Genomic DNA, 19,705 nt, shown 5'->3' on the forward strand with positions numbered 1-19,705 from the left:
TTGTAGCCCTTCAGTAGCAAACTTTATTTTATGGTCTTAAGAAACCAAAACTTTAATGTTCTTATTTTTATGAGGATATTTCATTCTTAGTTGGTTTGTGCAGTGAAGACTTTTGAAATAAAACCTTAACTATATTCAGTGTGGGAGATTTCTTTCCAGTTCCAGGTATTTTATTTCAAAGTTGAATATTTTATAGCTGAAAATATATTTAGTAGTCATTTATTTTGTGGCAACACTTTAATATATGTGAGAGGGCAGACATAATAAACAGTTGCTTTTGACAGTTGCTTTTGTGTTGGTCAATTGCAAAATATTTTTTATATATTTAAAGCACTGAATGAGAGGTAGGTGTATGGAGTGGACCTTTACAGTCATTTGAAGGTTACTTGCCAGGCTCTGTTGCTTGTCAGGAATTCTTTCTGTGACCCACTGAAATGAAAAAATTGTGGATGTAGCTGAGATTTATAATCAGACCCAGGTGATATGTCTGCTGGTCTGTATAACTTCACATTGCAACTGAAGGATCAAATGTTTGGCCCCCTCATATTAAGAAGAAATCTAAACACCATTTCCTTGCATTGCTACAGTATACTGTATATAACTACACTCCTTAACATTTTGGGAGATTTCGGATCTTCAGTTACGTTAATGTATTTGTGAAAATTGGGTGCATATTCTACAAAATTCAAATTAGATGTACATATATATGTGAAAGCAAAATCTTTTTTTGCAAAAGTATTTGAAATAATGTATTAAAGGACAGAGTATAAAGACTTAGGCATTAGCTTCACCTTGGTGTTTTCATCTCATAATCATTTACAGTAGGGAAGAAGATAGGAAAACATAGGAAAAGGAACTTGTCTATAAATTAAAACAGAAGAAATCCCTTTAAAGATAAAGTTATCTAAAATATATCAGCACAGTACTTATAGAAAAGTAGTATCCTGAAATCTGGGGAAGGGAAAAGTAAACTTTCTGAATAATTAGGAACAAAGCATTTAGAGCGGTCGGTCGGTCGGTCGTCTGTCTGTCTGTCTGTCTGTCTGTCTGTCTGTCTGTCTATCTATCTATCTATCTATCTATCTATCTATCTATCTATCTATCTATCTATCTATCTATCTATCTAATGTATATGCTGCCTGACTCCCAGCAATTCTGGGCAGTTTACAAATTGTTAAAAACATTAAAAGAAGAAAACAACACAAAACAAAAAAAGAACAAAGATGGCAGAGATAAGAAACCCAGACAGGAACAAAGAAGAAAAGAGGTTTCAATCATGTTCACCAGAGGCCTGAGTGAGGACCCAGGACTTCAGGGCCCTTTGAAACACCAGTAGGGTGTGTGCTGTTTGAATCTTGAGGGGAACTTCATTCCAGAGGGCAGGTGCTACTACAGAGAAGGAGAATGGGGAATACTCATTACAATTACAAAACATAATTAAGTTTTGATTCTAAGATAATCAAAAAGAAATTGAAGAAAAGTTTCCTCTATTCTCCTTCAGCAACCTCCCACAAAGCTTCTTCCTAAGAAGCAAATTGACCTAGATTTTATATTTGGTGAGGTAGGAATCGGTCTAAGAAAAATCTGATCATAGTAAACTAATGTGCTTTAGAAATATCTGCAAAGACTTTTTTGCTACAGTAATACAGTTACTCCATAGCCTGAGAGCCACACAAGAGAAGACCATTTCCCATGAACCCAGTAGTCAAACTTCTGACAGCAGAAGCATCTTCAAAAAGGCCTCTCCTGCTGATCTGCAATCCCAGAGTTCAGTTTTGTCCTTATCAACAATGACTCCACCTTGTCTGGATTTAATTTCAGAAGTTCTCCCTCATCCAGACCATCATCAAGATTAGGTAATGTTCAAGGACATTGACTGCTTCAAGTAGAAGAGAGGGAGGAATAAAGCTAGATCTCATCAGCATATTGCTCTTATCCCATTCCAAAGTGCCAAATGATCTCCCCCCCTGCCCCCAGTGATTTTGTGTCTGTGTTAAACAATATTAAAAAATAGGTTAAACGTTTTGGAACACCACAAGTCAATGACCTAGGAGTCAAACAGTAATTCCCCAACACCACTTTCTGAGCGTGTCTGATAGGAAAAATTGGAACCATCACAACAGTGCCACCAAGGCCATGCTTGCCAGACAGCCCAGAAGGATACCATGGTTTATGGCATCAAAGGCCAATGAGAGGTTCAAGAGAACTAGCAGGGCCATACCCCTCCTATCTAGTTTCTTGTGTTGATCATCTACCAAGCAATCAAGATAATCCCATCCTCCACAAAACCCTGATTGAAATGGGTCCATCAAAACCATTTCATCCTAATGTACCATGAGTTATAAAGCTACGATTTTCTCATCACTTTAGCCAAGAATGGAATATTTGAGATTCCCCTATAATTAGAAAAAATTGTCTGGGTGAAGGGAAGGTTTCTTCAGTAAAGATTTTAAAATCACCACCTCTAACAATGCAAAGACACATCTCACTTTCAAGGAAGGATTGATCACCTCCCTTAATTATCAACAATGTCCGAATGTCAAGCTCTGTTGAGTGACCAAAGCCCCAGCCTTTTTAAATATGCACTGCATGCATCTCATACACTTAAGAAGGGGCAGGACCTCAACTGCCTAGTTATGCCTGCCATTTTGACATAAGTGACACACACCTCTTGTAGACACACTTGAGTCAGTCCTAACCTGACCAGTTTAAAAAGCTAAGAAAGGCAAGTGTTGAGCAAGCAAGTTGTTGTCCTCATTTCGCATCATGCACCCTGCCCAAATCCTCAAGATCTAAAGCTGAGCGGTAGCCATATGAATCTGACAAGTGATTCCTAAGGTTACCTCAACTCTGGATCTCCAAATAAAGCAAAACAGATAAATTTTGTTTGCAAAAACCAATGAAAGTTTCTCACAGTGCACCTCCAACTGTTCTGGCTCCCTTCCTCCAATGTATTAATGGAGGTGATGTACGGTATAGAAAAACATCATTGGCCTGACCTCTACAGATAGAGTGGAGTAAGCCCTCCTTGCTGCACCAACTATCATAGAGTAGGATTTTGTATGAGCCTGAAAGAGGGTCCTACCCCAATGCGGGTCTGGTTTGTCATGAGAGTTCCTCCATTTGTGCTCCAACTCTCTTATCAGACTGGTTTATTGCTCTCAGTTCCTTGGTAAACCAAAGTGCCAGCTGAGCTGTGCCAGAGGGAAGAGGTGCCTAGGAATGTTAGTGTGACTGCTTATGCTATCTTTGCATTCCACAGATCAGCCAGGGCTTGAACAGTACCTTGACATAGGAGGTGGGAAATTCCCCAGGTGCCATCAGAAAGCCATTCAGACACATCAATACCTTGATTGGACTATTTTAACTCCTGGAAATATATAGCAACTGCTAGTCTAAACCAGAGAGTGATTTATTCATGACAGCACAAGTTGCAGAAAACTCCTTTTTGAGATCACCAGCATCAGACAAACAGAAGGTAAAATCCAGCATTTGCCCTGCTGCACGCTTAGGGCCACATACCAGTTGGAACATGTCAATAGCTGTCATGGCAGCCTTAAACTTCTGAGCTAACTGGCCAGCCTTAGCATTGACATTGAAATCTCTGAAGATAAGACTAGAATGTCCACAACTTACCAAGTCAGCTCTTTCATCCAGAATTAAATCCTTGATAAAGCATATTTCTCTAGGAATTTGCTTAGCTTTAAAAAGCAGGACTTTTAGGTTGAAGGATTCACCATTGCTGTCACCTAGATCTCTGTAGTTAGATTGCAGTCTGAAAGAAAGGGAGACCAGATACCAGCCTACCCCCCCCCCTTTTCTGCCACACTGAGATTGTACCCTCTCACCCTATTTCCTCCTGTCACATACTACTTTAGTGTTCATTTCAGGCCAAACTCTATTCCTAGTCTCCCACCATTTCCCTAACACATCCCATAATGCCAGCAACAATTCTTTAAAATCTAACAGTAAGGAACAATCATAAATATGCTTCATCTGGCTAGAAATAGCTAATTGGAATTATGTTACTTTCCTGGAAATAACTATGAAAAATAATTACAGTGGAAGTTTGTATTTTATCACTAGCTTAGTTTCTTCTAGGTCTAATTTACTGATCATGCGCTGCCACCTAATGGAAGAGGAGAATCCTTTTTTGTGATGACTATTTAGTAGAGTTAAAACATTTTTGGTTTTATTTTACACACACACACACACACACACACACACATACAGACATATATGTGTATGCGTGTGTGTGTGTGTGTCAGTTTTGCACTGTTCAGCTGAGTTGGTGCAAATTTCAGTAAATTGTTGCAGTTTTAAGAATCAGAATACAGTCCCAAGAGCACAACATTTGCCTAGATAAGCCCCAATATTGTTACTGTTTAATAATATTGATTTCAGTTGGAGAATATTCCAGTGAAATGAATGGCATAGGGATTTTCCCTATATATACATAATGCAAATGTTTGTTAACTGTTTAAGATATCTAGTTACTTTCCTGTAATTTCCTCCTGACTATAGTTTCACTTGGATGCACTGATTAAGTGACGTTGTGCCATATCGGTGTTTTACTTAGGCTGGGTCTGGATTTGCTGTTAGTTGCTCTTTAGGTTGTTTCCAGAGAACATCCTTGTCTTCTGTCCTACCACTGGAGAAAGTCCCTGTTAACACCTATGGGTTTGTCCTGTTTAGTCTGCCCTAGCATCCTTTCTGTTGGTCTCCTGCATGCTTGATTAACAGAATACAGCTGGTACAACTTTTGCTCCATGGAGTCTGGCTGATACTAGACAGGGGGAATGTGTATGGTAACTTGGTTTGTTTATGGTGGTTGCCATTCAGACTTTATTTACTTAAAATGGCTCTTCTTGACCTATAAAATCCTCTAGAATCTAGTTAATGTTAGTTTTCACTAACAGTATCCAGTAGAACTGCTTAGTTTGAGTTTTAAATAGATTTTACAGAATCATGTACACAAAAATCACTACCTCTAGTTGGTTGATAATTACTTAAAAGCTATACTTATGAACTTCACATTTACATTTCTTTTTAAATGAAAGCAAGTAAAGCTGTCAAAAACTGCTCTAATAAGTAATTTGTAAAGGAAACTGATACCACTGTCCAATTTCTTTAGAAACACTTGCTTATATTGAATATTTTCTTGTCAAATGTCAAACAGTGTTGACATATTATTTCTACAGGATCTGGTTTAGACTGCTTTGGCTGGTGTTGTAGGTGGATGAACCTTCTGGACCTTGATATGAAATTGGTTTATCTAATGCTATTCAACATAGACTCAATTCAGATTACATCTGAACTTGCTCATTATTTAAAGGCTCCAGGCTAGAAACCAGGAGACTGTGATTTCTAGACTTGCTTTAGGCACAAAGCTAGCTGGGTGACTTTGGGCCAGTCACTCTCTCTCAGCCCTAGGTAGCAGGTAATGGCAAACCACTTCCAAAATCTTGCCAAGAAAACTGCAGGCACTTGTTCAGGCAGTCACCAGTAGTCAACACTTAAAAAAAACAAATACTTTGAAGAAAATAAAAGAGAACATAGGACATCCAGACTGATCCTTCATAAAAATGGACCTATTTGGGGCAGTTCTTGAGGTATACAAGAATTATGTGATTTAAGATTTTAGCGAGTAGCAGGAGCATTTAAATTGAACTTGGAAGCAGATAGTTAACCACTGTAATTAATGGTAATACTGTGATGGAATGGACTTATGAAGGCCAGGCTCAGGGAGATAAGCATGTTCTTAGCCCCCAACAGGAGCGTGGGAAGTTCAAGAAGATGAGGCTGGCACCTCCCTAAGGAATTCATGGTGTTGTGGCTGGCTGGCTTGGGAACTAGGGTTCGGTCTGGGGAGATTTCTGTCTGGAGGTTGAAGCTAATAAACGCAACAGAACTGTATTTGCATTGTCTCTTGGTGTTCTTTGGGCTGAACCTGACAAATACATTCCAACCCTCAAATTTTATTCTTCTGATTTATATTTCAGAATTGTTTTCAAAGGTGGCCCTATATTATGAATAAAATAGTAATCACATCATAGAGGTGGATGTGTCTAGGACATGTATGACCCATGCTACTTTGTTTTGTCTTCAAGAAATAGGTTATATGTAACTTATTAAAACTAGTAAAAAGCGCTTGTAGCCACAGTTGTTACTGGAATAAACAGGGGGAGTGAAGGATCTAGGACAATCCACAAGCTTGATTCCTTCCAAAAATCCTTGGTGGATTTTACCCCTCCCCCAAAATACACACATCTGATTAATATCACCAATTATATAAGCCATCCTTTAATTTGCCTCATTACCTCAGGTAATGTGATTATGGAAGGTGTGGTCACACAAGTTCCTTTCTTAACAACTTAATGTTTATTAAGCAAAGAATGACATGTATGATATAACCATCAATATAAATTGCTTTTATATCCTCATATTACCTGAAATACAATATTTTCAATTTCATTTTTATTATTTTTATATTATTTTAGAATGTTTTAAGTAGAGAACCTGTATAATAATAGCTGCAAGTTATTTATAGCTTGTTGATTTGTTGAAAATCATTACTTGATGGCAGCAGAACCACTCAGTGGTTGTTTATGTGGATGAGCTATCAAGAAGCAAAATTTTCACAGATATAATTAATCCTGCTACAGTGTTTTTCCATTGTAGTCAGTTCAGACAATCTGATATAAAATGTTCTCATCATGTGATGAGAAATCTGATGGTTTGTATGAATATATATGAATGTGTGAACCAGTTCTTTATAATGTACTTTATGCAGCAGCTTGTCAAAATTGTAAATATGGCTTTACCTCTTTATATAATTTCAGTGGAGCCAGCAAAAAAAAAAAATGATTACATTTTTCTTGCCATGATATTTTTATTTTGCTTTCATGATAAATTGGACGCAGAATGGTATTTGACATTTTCCAGGGGTGTCAACATGGTTTCCTTTTGGTTACCATTTGATGTTTGCCACCCAGTATTTCAGTTCTTCTCACCACTCAAGTAAGACGTACATCCTAGTCTTGCTGTTTTTCTTGGTATACTGCTTGAGTCAGTAAGCAAGTATGTGAAAATTAATTTGGCAATGAGATGTAATGAAAACATAACACACTGTTGAGTAGAGTTTACCATCTCATATTGCCATTCAATCTATATGGAGGCTGTACTTTGATTATCAAACCACTTACTAGACTATACTTCTGGTTATATTATGGATCTTTACCTTATTATAGTCTCCGTTGATTCTTTTCAACATGATTCTTTTTTGACTATGCAGTTATTAATTTCCACGTGCACAAACATACGGTTAGGGTACAGCATTCAGCTTCTTTTAAGACTGATGTTTCATTTTTAAAAATGGATGTCTCTGGAACTATGCACATATTCAAAATACTGGGCTGAATAACTAGACTATAAATGATAGTCTCTGGAACTTCCAGCCAATTTGAATAGTAGGAAAGGCAGGAAGGAAAGGATATTTAATGCTGATCATTGCTGATTATATAAGTATTATATTTCCTCAACCTGTTTAAAGCTGTGTAATTTTATGAGCTGTAATAAGTAGGGTTTCTAAGATTTTGCCATCTAAGTTCTATTGTTCAGCTTTTATATTGTTTATTGGGAGTTAAGATATTTTAGTCAATTTCTGATAACTGAGATTCACCCATTGTATTCATGTTCACATATCTTATTAAACCACAGACTTGGTCTATTGTGTGTACCAGCTGCTGTAATTATTTATTATTCATTCAGCTATGTGTCTGAATGAAAACTGAATAAAATTGAAGTAACACAAAAGCAGTATAAAATGCAACTTTGCAATTGCATCATGTGATCACATGTGAATTTAATCATTACTTTTACATGTATTACTTTTGGTAAGATTGTAGTTGGCTCACAATACACATAACTCAATCCTCTCCATGTTTGTGGAATAAGTCCTGTTGAGTTTAATGGCTCTTATTTGCAAATAAGTGTATAGAATCATGGCTTTGAAATATTTCCTTAAGTGACTAATTTTTTTATCTCTTTTATTTTCTTGAATGCCTAAGAAACATCACTCAAAACAATTATCCTCCTTATATACCATTAGAATAAAGTTTTTAAAATATAATTTTAGGGTACTTCCATTTTTCTTGTTGTTTAACTTAGGTTATCTGTAATGAGATGAACCATGAGCTTAAATTTATTTCACATTCTATAGCTCACACTGAAGGTACAGTACTGTTTGGCATAGATTCAATCTTTGGATTGCAGCAGTATAGTTTGCATATCTGAAAGGTTTATTTTTACTGCCTCTAAGAGGAATTTGATTTCATGTTTTGTATTTTAGCACAGTTTTTTAAAACTTTTAAACCAAACATTATTGCTTTTAAAGTATTTTTTGAATAATTTTCTAACTGCTGGAGGCAACATTATGTAGAATTCTTAGCATATGTATCTTGTTCGTGAAAAATAAAATCACTCCTGCATATTTCCCAAACATCTATTTTTCACATGCATTATTCAGTTCACTGTTCCATAATTGTTTTATCAGTAATGTTCTATCACCTTCATTATTTGTGTTGAGTAAAATAATGGAATAAAATTGAATATTTCTGTCTTCAGATTGTGGGTATGTTTCATACTTCTCAATCAGCAGAAGCATTGATCTTGTTCCAATAATTAGGAGGATGTAAATGTTATCTTGAGAACCACATGGGAGAGGTATATCCTAAATATTAAGCACGCATGTGTAGAACTGTCACTTACTGGAGAAGGAGGATTGCCTCTGTTCTTGTGTTCTTCCACTCTTGCTGGAAATTGTGTGTTAAGGACAATGTGCCACATGCACATTCCATTGAGATCAAATTTCTTGCCCACTAGAATGAGCTGCCCATGACCTTGATAAGAGGAAAGGAGTTGGCTGTGCACCTTCTGCGTTTTTTTCCAAAGGCTTATTTCTTACAGTAGCTCAAACGTTACTTCCACCCAGGTTGTTTCTTCTTATTTTTCTTGTAAATAGGTTCTGAGCTATATTCATTTGCTTTTCTGATACTCACCTCCATATTATCTGGAGCATCTCTTACAAGTTTGGTTCACCTGATCTGTAAAGCAGTAACAAAGTTACATTTACTGTAATGGTATATGGGAATGACCTTGGGAGACAGAAAGAAGAGGCGCAGACTGGACTACCATCATGTAAAAGATATCTCAGGGAGGGGGCGTGGGAAGCGTTTCAGAAGGGACCCTCCCTAGTTTTCTGGAGAGTAAAAGGAGGAGGCGAGAAATACTTTCAGTCTTGCAAGAGTCTGTTAATATAACCGTACACTAAAGATAGAGTTTGTACTCATAGTTGTGCTTCTTGTCTGGACTACCTGGAAGGATTAATATTTACTATGATGCTTGCCATGCCTCCTTTTAGTATGCATCCTGGATCTAGTGTTTCAGGGTTTTAATTCAGTAAGATTTTCATTTTCCCCTCAAACCCCTATGCTTTATTCCCAGTTTGAAGGGATATAGATCAGAAATGCATGTATTGCACCTAATCCTTTATGTCTATATTCCAAAAAATGACAAACAAATATAACTTGATCTAAATAAGATGACTAAATTATCAATGTAGATATTTAAAAGTCAGTGGGAAATAAAGTTGTTCTAAAACAAGTTCTCCCTTCCATTTTTCCATTGCTATAATGCAGTGGAATATAAGAGAGAAATTAAATTCATATTTCATAACCAAAGATTATGAGAGCTATAGTCCAGCAGTGTCTCACTTCTTTACTGCATTCTCTTTCACAATGTAGAAAGCCATTCATATTTTTTAATGAAAGAGGAATACACACACACACACACACACATAAACTGTAAAACAAAGTCATGTAGTTCCTTTAGAGTACAGTGATCTCTTCCACAGGATTTTTTTATCACTCCACATTGATAACATTTAAAGGCAAAGCCTATGAAGAGCAGGTGACTAGAATACTTTCCATTCCTCAACAATATTTTAGGAAACATGTATAAAAACAGGATGCAAAGAGAATCATACATTTATTATTCAGTACACTTTTTTTTTCTTAACCCAAATACATCATGTATTATAGTGCAGCCTTTCTAATGATATATATCACTGTCATAGTTAGGAAGTAACTGTTGCGTGTATAGATTGTTGCTGAATTTTCTAAACAAGCAATCTAGAGTTAAAAATAGATATATAAGTAAAGTAAGGGTTCAGTAATATAGATAAACAGTTTTTTTTGTCATGGAAAACCATTTGGTTAAATTGCATATGGAACAAGGAGCTGTGAAGCTTTCTGAATGACATATGGTTTGGATTACAGCCGCACTTTATACATGGGGCTGCTTTTCAATATACTGAAAATTTTCATTTGGTCCAAAACACACCTGCTAAATTGTTGACTGATATTTATTAGACAGGGTACATATTGCCACTTCTTAAATAAATTCACCCACTACCTATGTTCATTTTAACCATTAAACTATATCTAAAGGTCTACCTTCTCCTGCATAAACACACAGAGTCATTTCTCCATAACCACAAAAAAATCCTTTTTGGATGTGGTACCAGGCCAAGGACTTTTTATTTTATTTTATTTTAGCACTCTAAAATAGATATAAAAGTACTCATTACTTTGTTAATTTATGACATGAATGGCCAATCCATGGGCCTCACGTTGGGCCAGCCCTTTTATTCACAGCCCCAAAACCTCTCCAAGTGGGACTTTTTTTTTTTTTTTGCACATTTAAAAGTGAAATGGGTGCCTTAAATTTACAGAGATGTATACCAAGCATTATGCTCCTTTAGAAAAACCTAATTCCCCCACAATCAGGTCAGTTTTTCCAATCCCATGTAAAGTGCAGTTCAATCCAGTGATATTTGTATATATGTGATCTGTGTATGAGAATGCAGTCTTGATGTTTGATATTTTAATCCTAAGGATAATTTTTTTTGTGAGTGCCTCTGTCTATAAGATGACTCATTTCCAGGTCCATCATTTAGTCTTTGTTTCTTATTGATTTGTCTAGAGGAAATATTCCACAGAAAGAATTGGAAACACTGTTTCCTGGAAAGAGTGCTGATTTTACGAGTGAAAACTTTTCTGCTGCTTGGTATTTAATAGAGAACCATTCAACAGCAAGGTTAGTGTACATTTTGTATTAATATTTTTTTTCGTGTTTAAGGAGTGTCAATAATATTGGCAAAAAATTGTGAGTAATGTGGCTGCAAGCCAGTCCCACTGAAACTGGTGGGACTGACTTAAGATCTGGATGAACTTGGTCGCATTACTTTAAGTGGAAACTAAATTCCTCTAACTTAATCTGGATTCATGCCTCTGCTCATAATTGTTTTTCCGTGTGGATTGATTATAAGACACAAAATAAAAAATGCAGGTTATTAGAAATAGTGACTTATTTTTACAACAGGCAATGCCTTGATTTTAGCATATTTTTAATAGCTCTCCAACGTTTTACTGCTTGTTTAGATGAAAAATTGTGTTTCCTATTTCACAATTCCATTGTAACATCCATTATTCCATAGCTTCCCATATTTGAAACAAAAAGCTTTTTTGCTCTCATGGAATTCAGTCATCTAGACAGTAGCCATAATTCATAGTTGGAGTTCATTGTTATATATTTACTCATTTAAATTGAATATCCCTTCTCTTGGCATGTTTGCTGAACTAAATACATTTGTCATTATGACAAGAATAAACAAAAGTACAAGGATAGAAAAGTGAAAATTTAAAAGGCAAAGATCCAATTATTGTTTTAAACCAGTAACAGCAACAAGGAGATGACAGATTTGTATGAATGACATTTCAGTCTGCTATATTGTGCAGCTGTAGGTGATTTTGTTAATTTGCCTGTTTGTCATCTTTCTTCCTCTTTTAAGAGAGGGGGATTCTCCATTTCTCTCTCTCTCTCTCTCTCTCTCACACACACACACACACACAGTCTCACTCTCTCTCACACACACACAGTCTCACACTTGCTGTTCCACACATACAGTAAAAACATATTAATGATCAATACAATAACTCTTGTTTCATTCTCAAATAGCAGACAGCACAGAAAACTTTTTGTTGGCATGGAGACCACCAATATCCTGCTTTTTCTATCTTTGTTTAATTTTTTCAATCTATGTTTTATCTTCCTGAAGGTGGAGTTGCATAACCATATTTTCATGAGTTAGCAAACATTGAGGTACTCTTTCAGTTTGAGTAGAAAGCACATACTAGGATTAACTTGCCTCCAGGTGATTGGGAGATTATAGCAGGTCATCCTAGTTTTTCTCCAAGTATAAAACTATTTGGCTTGATATTTATTTTATCAAGATAAATGTAAAATATCATTTCATATTTATTGTCTGAATACCATCTGTCTTTTCCTCTTTTGGTTTTAGTTTTGATCAGTTTAAAATGGCAGTAATAAATCTAAGGAAACAAGCCAACAAGAAAAATGAGGGAAATCTACAGTATGTCAAAGGAGGTCTCAGCACTTTTTTTGAAGCACAAGATGCCTTGTCAGGTAAGTGTCAGAACTACAAAAGGAATCTCAGAAATCTAATAGACTGAAGGAATCTTAAGGGTTTAAGTGACCTAAGCCACTAATGGCAGTGAAAATGTCTGATAAACTGTACATCAATTAAAAAAAAGATCTGTAAGGTGTTTCATAAAGTATCTGTGATTTACCATTAGAAGGGATCAGCAAATTATTTTCTGTACCTGATCACATCATTCTACTGTGGTGATTGAGTTCTCTGTAATATTGAAGTATGAATTATTATAAAAGATGTGTTTTTCTTAGATTAAATACATAAATAATCCTAAATATTTGACTAAATGTCATCATAGTTTATATCACTTTTCTAAAGTAAAAGCCTAAGCAAAAGATCTTTGCATTGATTTATTTTAGTATTCAATCTTAAAGATACAAGAACAGCATAACTTTTCCTAGTTTTATATCTTGCAATGCATAGAGATAAGAAGGGAGATGTAATACAGTTAGATAAGAATTCTGAAAGTGAACTGGTACTTTAATATGTTACATACTGAAATATGAAGTTAATCTTTCCCCCGTTAGGTGAGGACTACATTTCACAAAGGAGAGTTTATACTTTTAAGTATTTCCTCTTCATATGTTCTATTGTTTTTATTAGATATTCCTACTATCATTTATACATAATTTTGCAAAAAAATCTTTTGCTTTTCATTACATTGCATTTTCTTTGCTTGTTAAGAGTGCTCTGCAAATGATGTGATCTGTGCCTTCTTTCTAATATCCATTTGGCATTTCACCGGAATACATTTCTAGTTTCAGCCAATGAATAAATGGGCAAAAGCATAAGACTAATTTAAATAATTGCAGCTAAAATATCTAAAATTTAAGAATCTTAGATTCAAAGATTTTTCAAAATATAAGAGAGTGTTTATGGTTGGGTTTCCATCTTTGCTTAAAATTTTGTATACAATTCTTTGTATTTGTAAAGATAATTGTAAAGATGTTGCTGTTAGATGATGCTAACTTTACAACATAACTGAACATTACTAAAAGGGTAATTTCTGCAGCAAAATACATATCAAGCCTTGGATTGCTATCTCATTAACAGAGTGATTTTTTAGTTTGCAGCAGCTCATTTTCCATTTCAGATTTAAAACAATGTTCTTGAAGATATTTTACATTCTAAATTAATATAGTAGTTTTAAAATAGAAAATACTTCAGATATGTGATATGAGATGCAGTGCAAGAAAAAGTAATTTTTTCTTGACATATTTTTGTGTGAGATAATATTTTTTTCATTCCTAGTTTTCTTTGGCAAATTGGGTTCAAAGATTAGACCTGGAAGACAGAGTTCCCATCTCTCTGTTATAGAAATTAATGAAGACTTTTGCCTATCTTTGGTGGGAATGACATCAGTGAATATTCTCTGACTGCATTGTAATTGAGAACAATACTCCCAGTGACTAAACAAGAAGTATTTCTCACTCATTGACTAAAACAGATTATTATACTGTTATTTTCAGTATCCATCTCAAAGGACATGGTTATATATGGAAATCCATATACAGAATTCCATTCTTCATATTACTTCAAAGATTCTTGGCCCTAAACTGTACTACAGAGTAGCCAAGGAAAATATGTTTAGTAGGAACCAGATGAGAAAGGAAGCAAATAATAGAAGTTGGAATTATTTTCTTTTGGAAATTACAGGGGTTGTGCAATCCTTGCAGGATTATTGTTGCTTGTACATGTACCCTGAGATAATGTAGGAAGGTCCACAGAGCATCCAAGCCTTTAAGAGGATATGGCACCTTGATGTTTCAAGCAGCAGGTTCAGTGGAGTGCTTCCAACACTTCCTAATCCCCACCACCACATGGTTCACAATTCCTAGAAGTTACCTTTGAAAATTTATTATAGGATACCCCAAATAAATAAAAGCACCTAAGGAGTGGAAAAATGCTAGAGTTAACGCAATGTTCCCAACTACTGTTCGTGCAGACAGTTGTTGGAAAAAGAATGGAAGGGGAATTATACAATAGTGAAATAACAATTGTATTTGATTTGTCATATCCCAAAATGCCATACTGGTATTTCTGACCCTTTCAGATTAGACATAGGTTAACATGGCTTTACCTGCATAATCTAGCATAAAAGGCATTTGCTTCTTCAAAGTCAACTAACTTCCAACCAGAGCTTTTAGCCAGTGTAAAACTAGAGCTACTTTAAGCTCCATACGAGAAAATGAAATATATAGCAGAACTGTCATGGTAATTAGAAGACTAAATAAGAGAACATACCCATGCCCAGATGATTAACTTTACTGCCAAAAATCATAGCATAAGCTTAGCAACGTAGTGAAGTTTAGAAGTCTGGAGTATCTGGCTCTTATCACAATGCCTGTGTCACTAGATCACAAATTATCTTGTAACAAACATGTGCTGTTTAAATCTATGACTATAGTTCATTCATGTAGCTTCATCCATTAAAATAGTTGAAATTTAACAAGTTGCTTTATTTCAGCTATCCATCAAAAACTAGAAGCGGATGGAACAGAAAAAGTAGAAGGATCCATGACGCAAAAACTAGAGAACGTTCTCAACAGTAAGTTTTGTACATCTATTTATACACTTCAAGGCTACTTCTTTTATTTTAAAGTTATAAAAATGGAAATTTCCCAGTATTTGTTTCTGAATCTTAAGTCTATATGGAACCTGATAATTTACTAGTTGAATTCTGACACTATTGCAGAGGCTGATGCTTGAAATAAAAAAGAGGCAAAAGAATTTCTGATGGCCTGTGGTATTTTGTAAGCCTGTAATAACAAAGGGGTAATGTAGGTCTGTCAGTTTAAACCCCATCATTTAGACTGAGGAAATGCATTTAAATAAATGGTGACTTGCACCTACAGACTATTTTTTAAAGTATAATTTCAATAGGAAAAAGTTAAGTATCGAGTAAGATATGATCAAGTGTGAATTTATACTTTAGGGCAAATGGGAGCCACTTAGTCTAGAAGATGAATTAAAAGTCATCAACCTTTTTATGTTTTTAGTCTTATCCATATTGAATTTCAAGTTTCAGACCCTTTAATTTTTGCAGCTTTTTTGTAGTTTTGAGATGTTTTTATGTCTGACTGGTTGTTTAATGCATTTAAGTCAGTTATCCTTATATAGTATTTAGGAGTTTCATACAGTATTTTTAAAAAAATAATGAAGCAACTCCTCATAAATGGAAAAAAAGAAATTTATATTTTTAGAATGGCATTTTGCAGATGTATATTTAAGATAGAAAAGGAGAATTTCAAGCATGTTGTCAGATTAGTATTTTTTTTTCAAATTTGAGAGTTAATCAAATAAGTTCATATTTTTGCACTATAAAATGGCACATCCAAAAATAATACAGGAAAATGGCAATGAGTATTAGATATACCAGAGAATATACCAGTTTTCTGTAATTCACTGTATTTCTTTGCATAACTTTGAATATACTAACTTTTTGTTCAGATTAAATAAAGGGAGCATCACACACACAGAAAGGAAAGCAGTTTGTTAATTTTCCCTGTACCTTTAATAATTCCATGTTTCCTTTAACACTGATGCTTTGGGCCCAGTTAATGGAATGGCTGAATTCAGGGAAAAAATGAATAAAAAGTACTAGTGGATAAAAATACTGTTCATAATAGTATCTTGGGTTCCAAGCTAATGAAATGGATCTAGAGCAGAAATTAGCAGAGTTGTGCTCATGTGGAAGGAAATTGTTTTGGATCTAATCTTCATTCTTGTTCCTTTTCTCTATATCCCTCTGTGTCATGAAATATTGTGCTGAAGGACTGGAGGATCCTCTAAGGAACATGAGAAGTCCCAAAAGGATGCAGGGTGAATGAGTGAATTGGCACAAACCCCTGCTTGCCCCCTTCTTTCAGCAGGGGGCATGCCCTAAATCCCTTTTGCCTCTGTGACGCATTTCTTTCAGTTCCTGGCAAGGAAGAAAAGTTATCTGGAAAAGAAGCTTATTTTCCACGCTTCTTAGATTGACTTGGTCTTTCTTAGCAAATCAGGTTAACACTATAGAGAAGTATAATTCAATACATGGATAGAATTTCCATCTAGAATTAAGCCATTGAATTAAAGTAACTTCTAACTAAAGTAGCCGCTGCATATAATGTTGGATTTCACTTTGCCATTTTATTCAAGAGAGATGAATGCATCTAAAAGAAACAGAATGTGAAGGAACTGCATTTGTTTTCTTTCAAGAGCTTTTATATATCGAATCGAGAGACAGACAGGGGTTTCAGTGGAAAAAAATGCATTTTGTGTGCATATTCAGATTATTTTGTTAAAGTTCTTTGGAGAGAAAATCCTAGAGAAGCTATTTTTCTTTGTTTTGTTTCTATCCTAATATGAGGACTCTTTCCCTTAAAGCATTATCAGCAAGCTCAGAATTGCATCCTGTTAATAGGCTTATTCTTTTAGAATATGAGCATATTCTGTGAAACAAAAAGAGAGAGAGAGATGGAAGTATTTTCTTTCTCCCTGACCCTACTTTTTGTGTCAGTTTATATATTATTTACAGCCTGTAAATAGAATTACTTTGTCTCAGCCATATAAAATGTGTGTGTGTGCATTTGTGTCTTTCTGTGTGTATATATATGTGTGTATGTGTATACATGTGTGTGTGTGTGACTACACACATACATATATACATACACACACATACGCACACACACACATATATATCTATTTCATTCCTAACTCATTTCTCTCAGTATTTAGGTACCTGGGTAGGAAAGGAACATACTTTTTAATAATAACAATAACAGTAATATACAGTTTATTAATTTTTATAGAAGAATGAAAGTAATAATTCTGAGGATTCTGTAAAGATGAGATGAAATTGCTTGTATAAAATTAACTGAACTGGTATTATACCAGTCCTTTTGAAAGAATTTTAAAAAAAACAACTGTTAATAGATATTGGAAGAAGCTATTATTTTATCTGAAAGGAACAGTATTAAACTTTGCAAAGTAGACTTTTGTTAGACATCCTGGGAATGCCTTAGAAAAGTGAATTTTTATTGACTAATTTTTCTTCGTGAATATCATTTTCCTTTTGAGTAAAACTGATATAACAATATTTATTTCCTAATTCCTGGTCCTTTTACTGAAATGGATGCTTTATGCTCTTATTGGAAGATTTTTGCAGATGTTCTTTTTAAAAGCAAGTTCTAGATAGCATTTATCTTTGGAACAGTTGAAAAAATGTTTTTTAAATTATCCTAATGCTCTTGAAGGTTCTTGAGTGTGATTATTCATGGTTTAACATTTTAAAAAAATTAAATAACTAAAATATCTCAAATTTGAAAGCATTTGAAACAGTAGACAAATAATGCCATGTAACTACTGTGTTTTATTAAATACTTTCTAAAAGCATTTCTTGACCACATCAGTTTATTCACCATTTCATAATTGGAGTGTTATTTTACTTTATTCATATTTGCTAATCTTTTTAAATCATAAAAGACATTCAGAATGAAATGGTTTAGCAATATCAAGTTAGATATCAGGTAATTGTGTCTCCCCCTCCCAACCAAATAAAATGTAGTAGGACCAATTCTCCTGACAAAACAAAGTTTCTTGCATTAGGGTCTTGAAACATCAACAGTGTTTAAGCGCTATTTAGATATAACAATTATTTTACAAAGGCTACTTTTAACATGAGCAGGCCACCCACAGTGTTGACGAGAGAAAATGGCATGCAAGCCACCCAGTGAGACTGATGTAATTTTTTCATCTTTGCTTAAATTATAGTCACTAGACCAGATAATGTAGAAAGTTTTACAGGCAGCCATCAAAAGGAATAGAAACATTCACTTTTTTTCTGGTAAATTAAAGATAAGTTACAAGTTGAGGAAAAATTAACATATTTGACACATCTTTATTATGAGGAGAAAAGGCAAGGACTTTTTTTGGCAGGGGTAACTCTGAAACATGCTTTAGCATTCTACATCAAATTATAAAGACTGAATACTTAACAAGTAAATATTTGAATATTTTATTATTTGTATAGCTTAGTGTAGAATTTCTCAGTCTTTTAGATTCATTCTCATGTTCCTACTTCTTGATCTATAGAAATCAGATAACATTGCTCAAAATCATGGAATTTGATACAGAATAGTGTCAGAATTTGTGATGTGACTAATGGTTTTACTTTGTCATTTTAACAAATGTCCTAAATGGAATTCTTCAGTGAAAAGGAATAAAGAATCCCTTTCAGACATATTTTCCTCAAAAGTCCAAATATTTTGTTTTTTGCCACCTTGCCTCTCCCCTACTCAGAACTCACTGAATGAGTTAGTTAGAACTAAGTTATGGTGTTCATATCAGTAAAATTATATTCACGCTTTTTTCATTGTGTTCTGTCATGAAAGGAATACATTAGTAATGATCAAATTGTGTACAAGGCATTGCTGGAAGCATAGAATTCAGTTCTGTACCCAAAGGAAACTTTAAAGTTACGCAATGAATTTCAAGCATTTGTTGCAGGAATGAAAGTTGTTTTAAATGCACTTTGGTTTCTGCCACACTAAAAATCTAAGCAATCAATAGTAAATATTATTTCAGAACATTTATAAGCCAAACGCATTTCTAATATAAACAGTTATTATTGTTGATTTAGATTTAATCTGTATAAAAAGCATGACAACTTTTTGATTAAATATAGCAAGAGCTGCATGATACAGTTTATCTCCTTGTTTGTCCCCTTTTCTTAAAAGGAGCAAGTAATACCGCAGATACATTGTTCCAGGAAGTTTTGGGCCGCAAAGACAAGGCTGACTCAACAAGAAATGCCTTAAATGTTCTACAGCGCTTCAAATTTCTTTTCAATCTTCCATTAAATATTGAAAGAAACATTCAAAAGGTATTAATATTATAAGATGCAAGTTAAATTGTTTTGCCCCAAATTTCAAGCATACTTCTTAAAACTTGTTTTTGTGTTTTTAAGGGAGATTATGATGTAGTCATTAATGACTATGAAAAAGCAAAGTCATTATTTGGGAAGACAGAGGTTCAAGTCTTCAAAAAATGTGAGTTTGGGATTTTGTTAAACTTGAATTTAGTTTTAGTAGGGAGGATTAATGTGAGAACAAACTTAGAATTCCTATGTTTGCTGAGTAGTTTTATCTT

The 19,705-nt window shown here is 34.5% G+C and overlaps 1 protein-coding gene across 2 annotated transcripts in view; it reads left to right on the forward strand.

Annotated features, from left to right (window-relative positions):
* Nucleotides 1-19,705, forward strand: part of EXOC2 (exocyst complex component 2) — a 97,028-nt gene that overhangs the window by 10,572 nt on the left and 66,751 nt on the right. For both annotated transcript variants that reach the window (XM_007423857.3, XM_007423858.4), the window contains exons 5-9: nucleotides 11,044-11,157; nucleotides 12,422-12,546; nucleotides 15,042-15,122; nucleotides 19,294-19,439; nucleotides 19,524-19,605. In XM_007423857.3, coding sequence (XP_007423919.1) covers nucleotides 11,044-11,157; nucleotides 12,422-12,546; nucleotides 15,042-15,122; nucleotides 19,294-19,439; nucleotides 19,524-19,605 — 548 coding nt within the window. The remainder of the gene's footprint in view (nucleotides 1-11,043; nucleotides 11,158-12,421; nucleotides 12,547-15,041; nucleotides 15,123-19,293; nucleotides 19,440-19,523; nucleotides 19,606-19,705) is intronic.

This window comes from Python bivittatus, unplaced genomic scaffold (assembly GCF_059951505.1).
Source record: "Python bivittatus isolate LINGU-HERP-01145 unplaced genomic scaffold, Pbiv_v1 ctg000840_np1212, whole genome shotgun sequence".
In the NCBI taxonomy this organism is placed as follows: Eukaryota; Metazoa; Chordata; class Lepidosauria; order Squamata; family Pythonidae; genus Python; species Python bivittatus.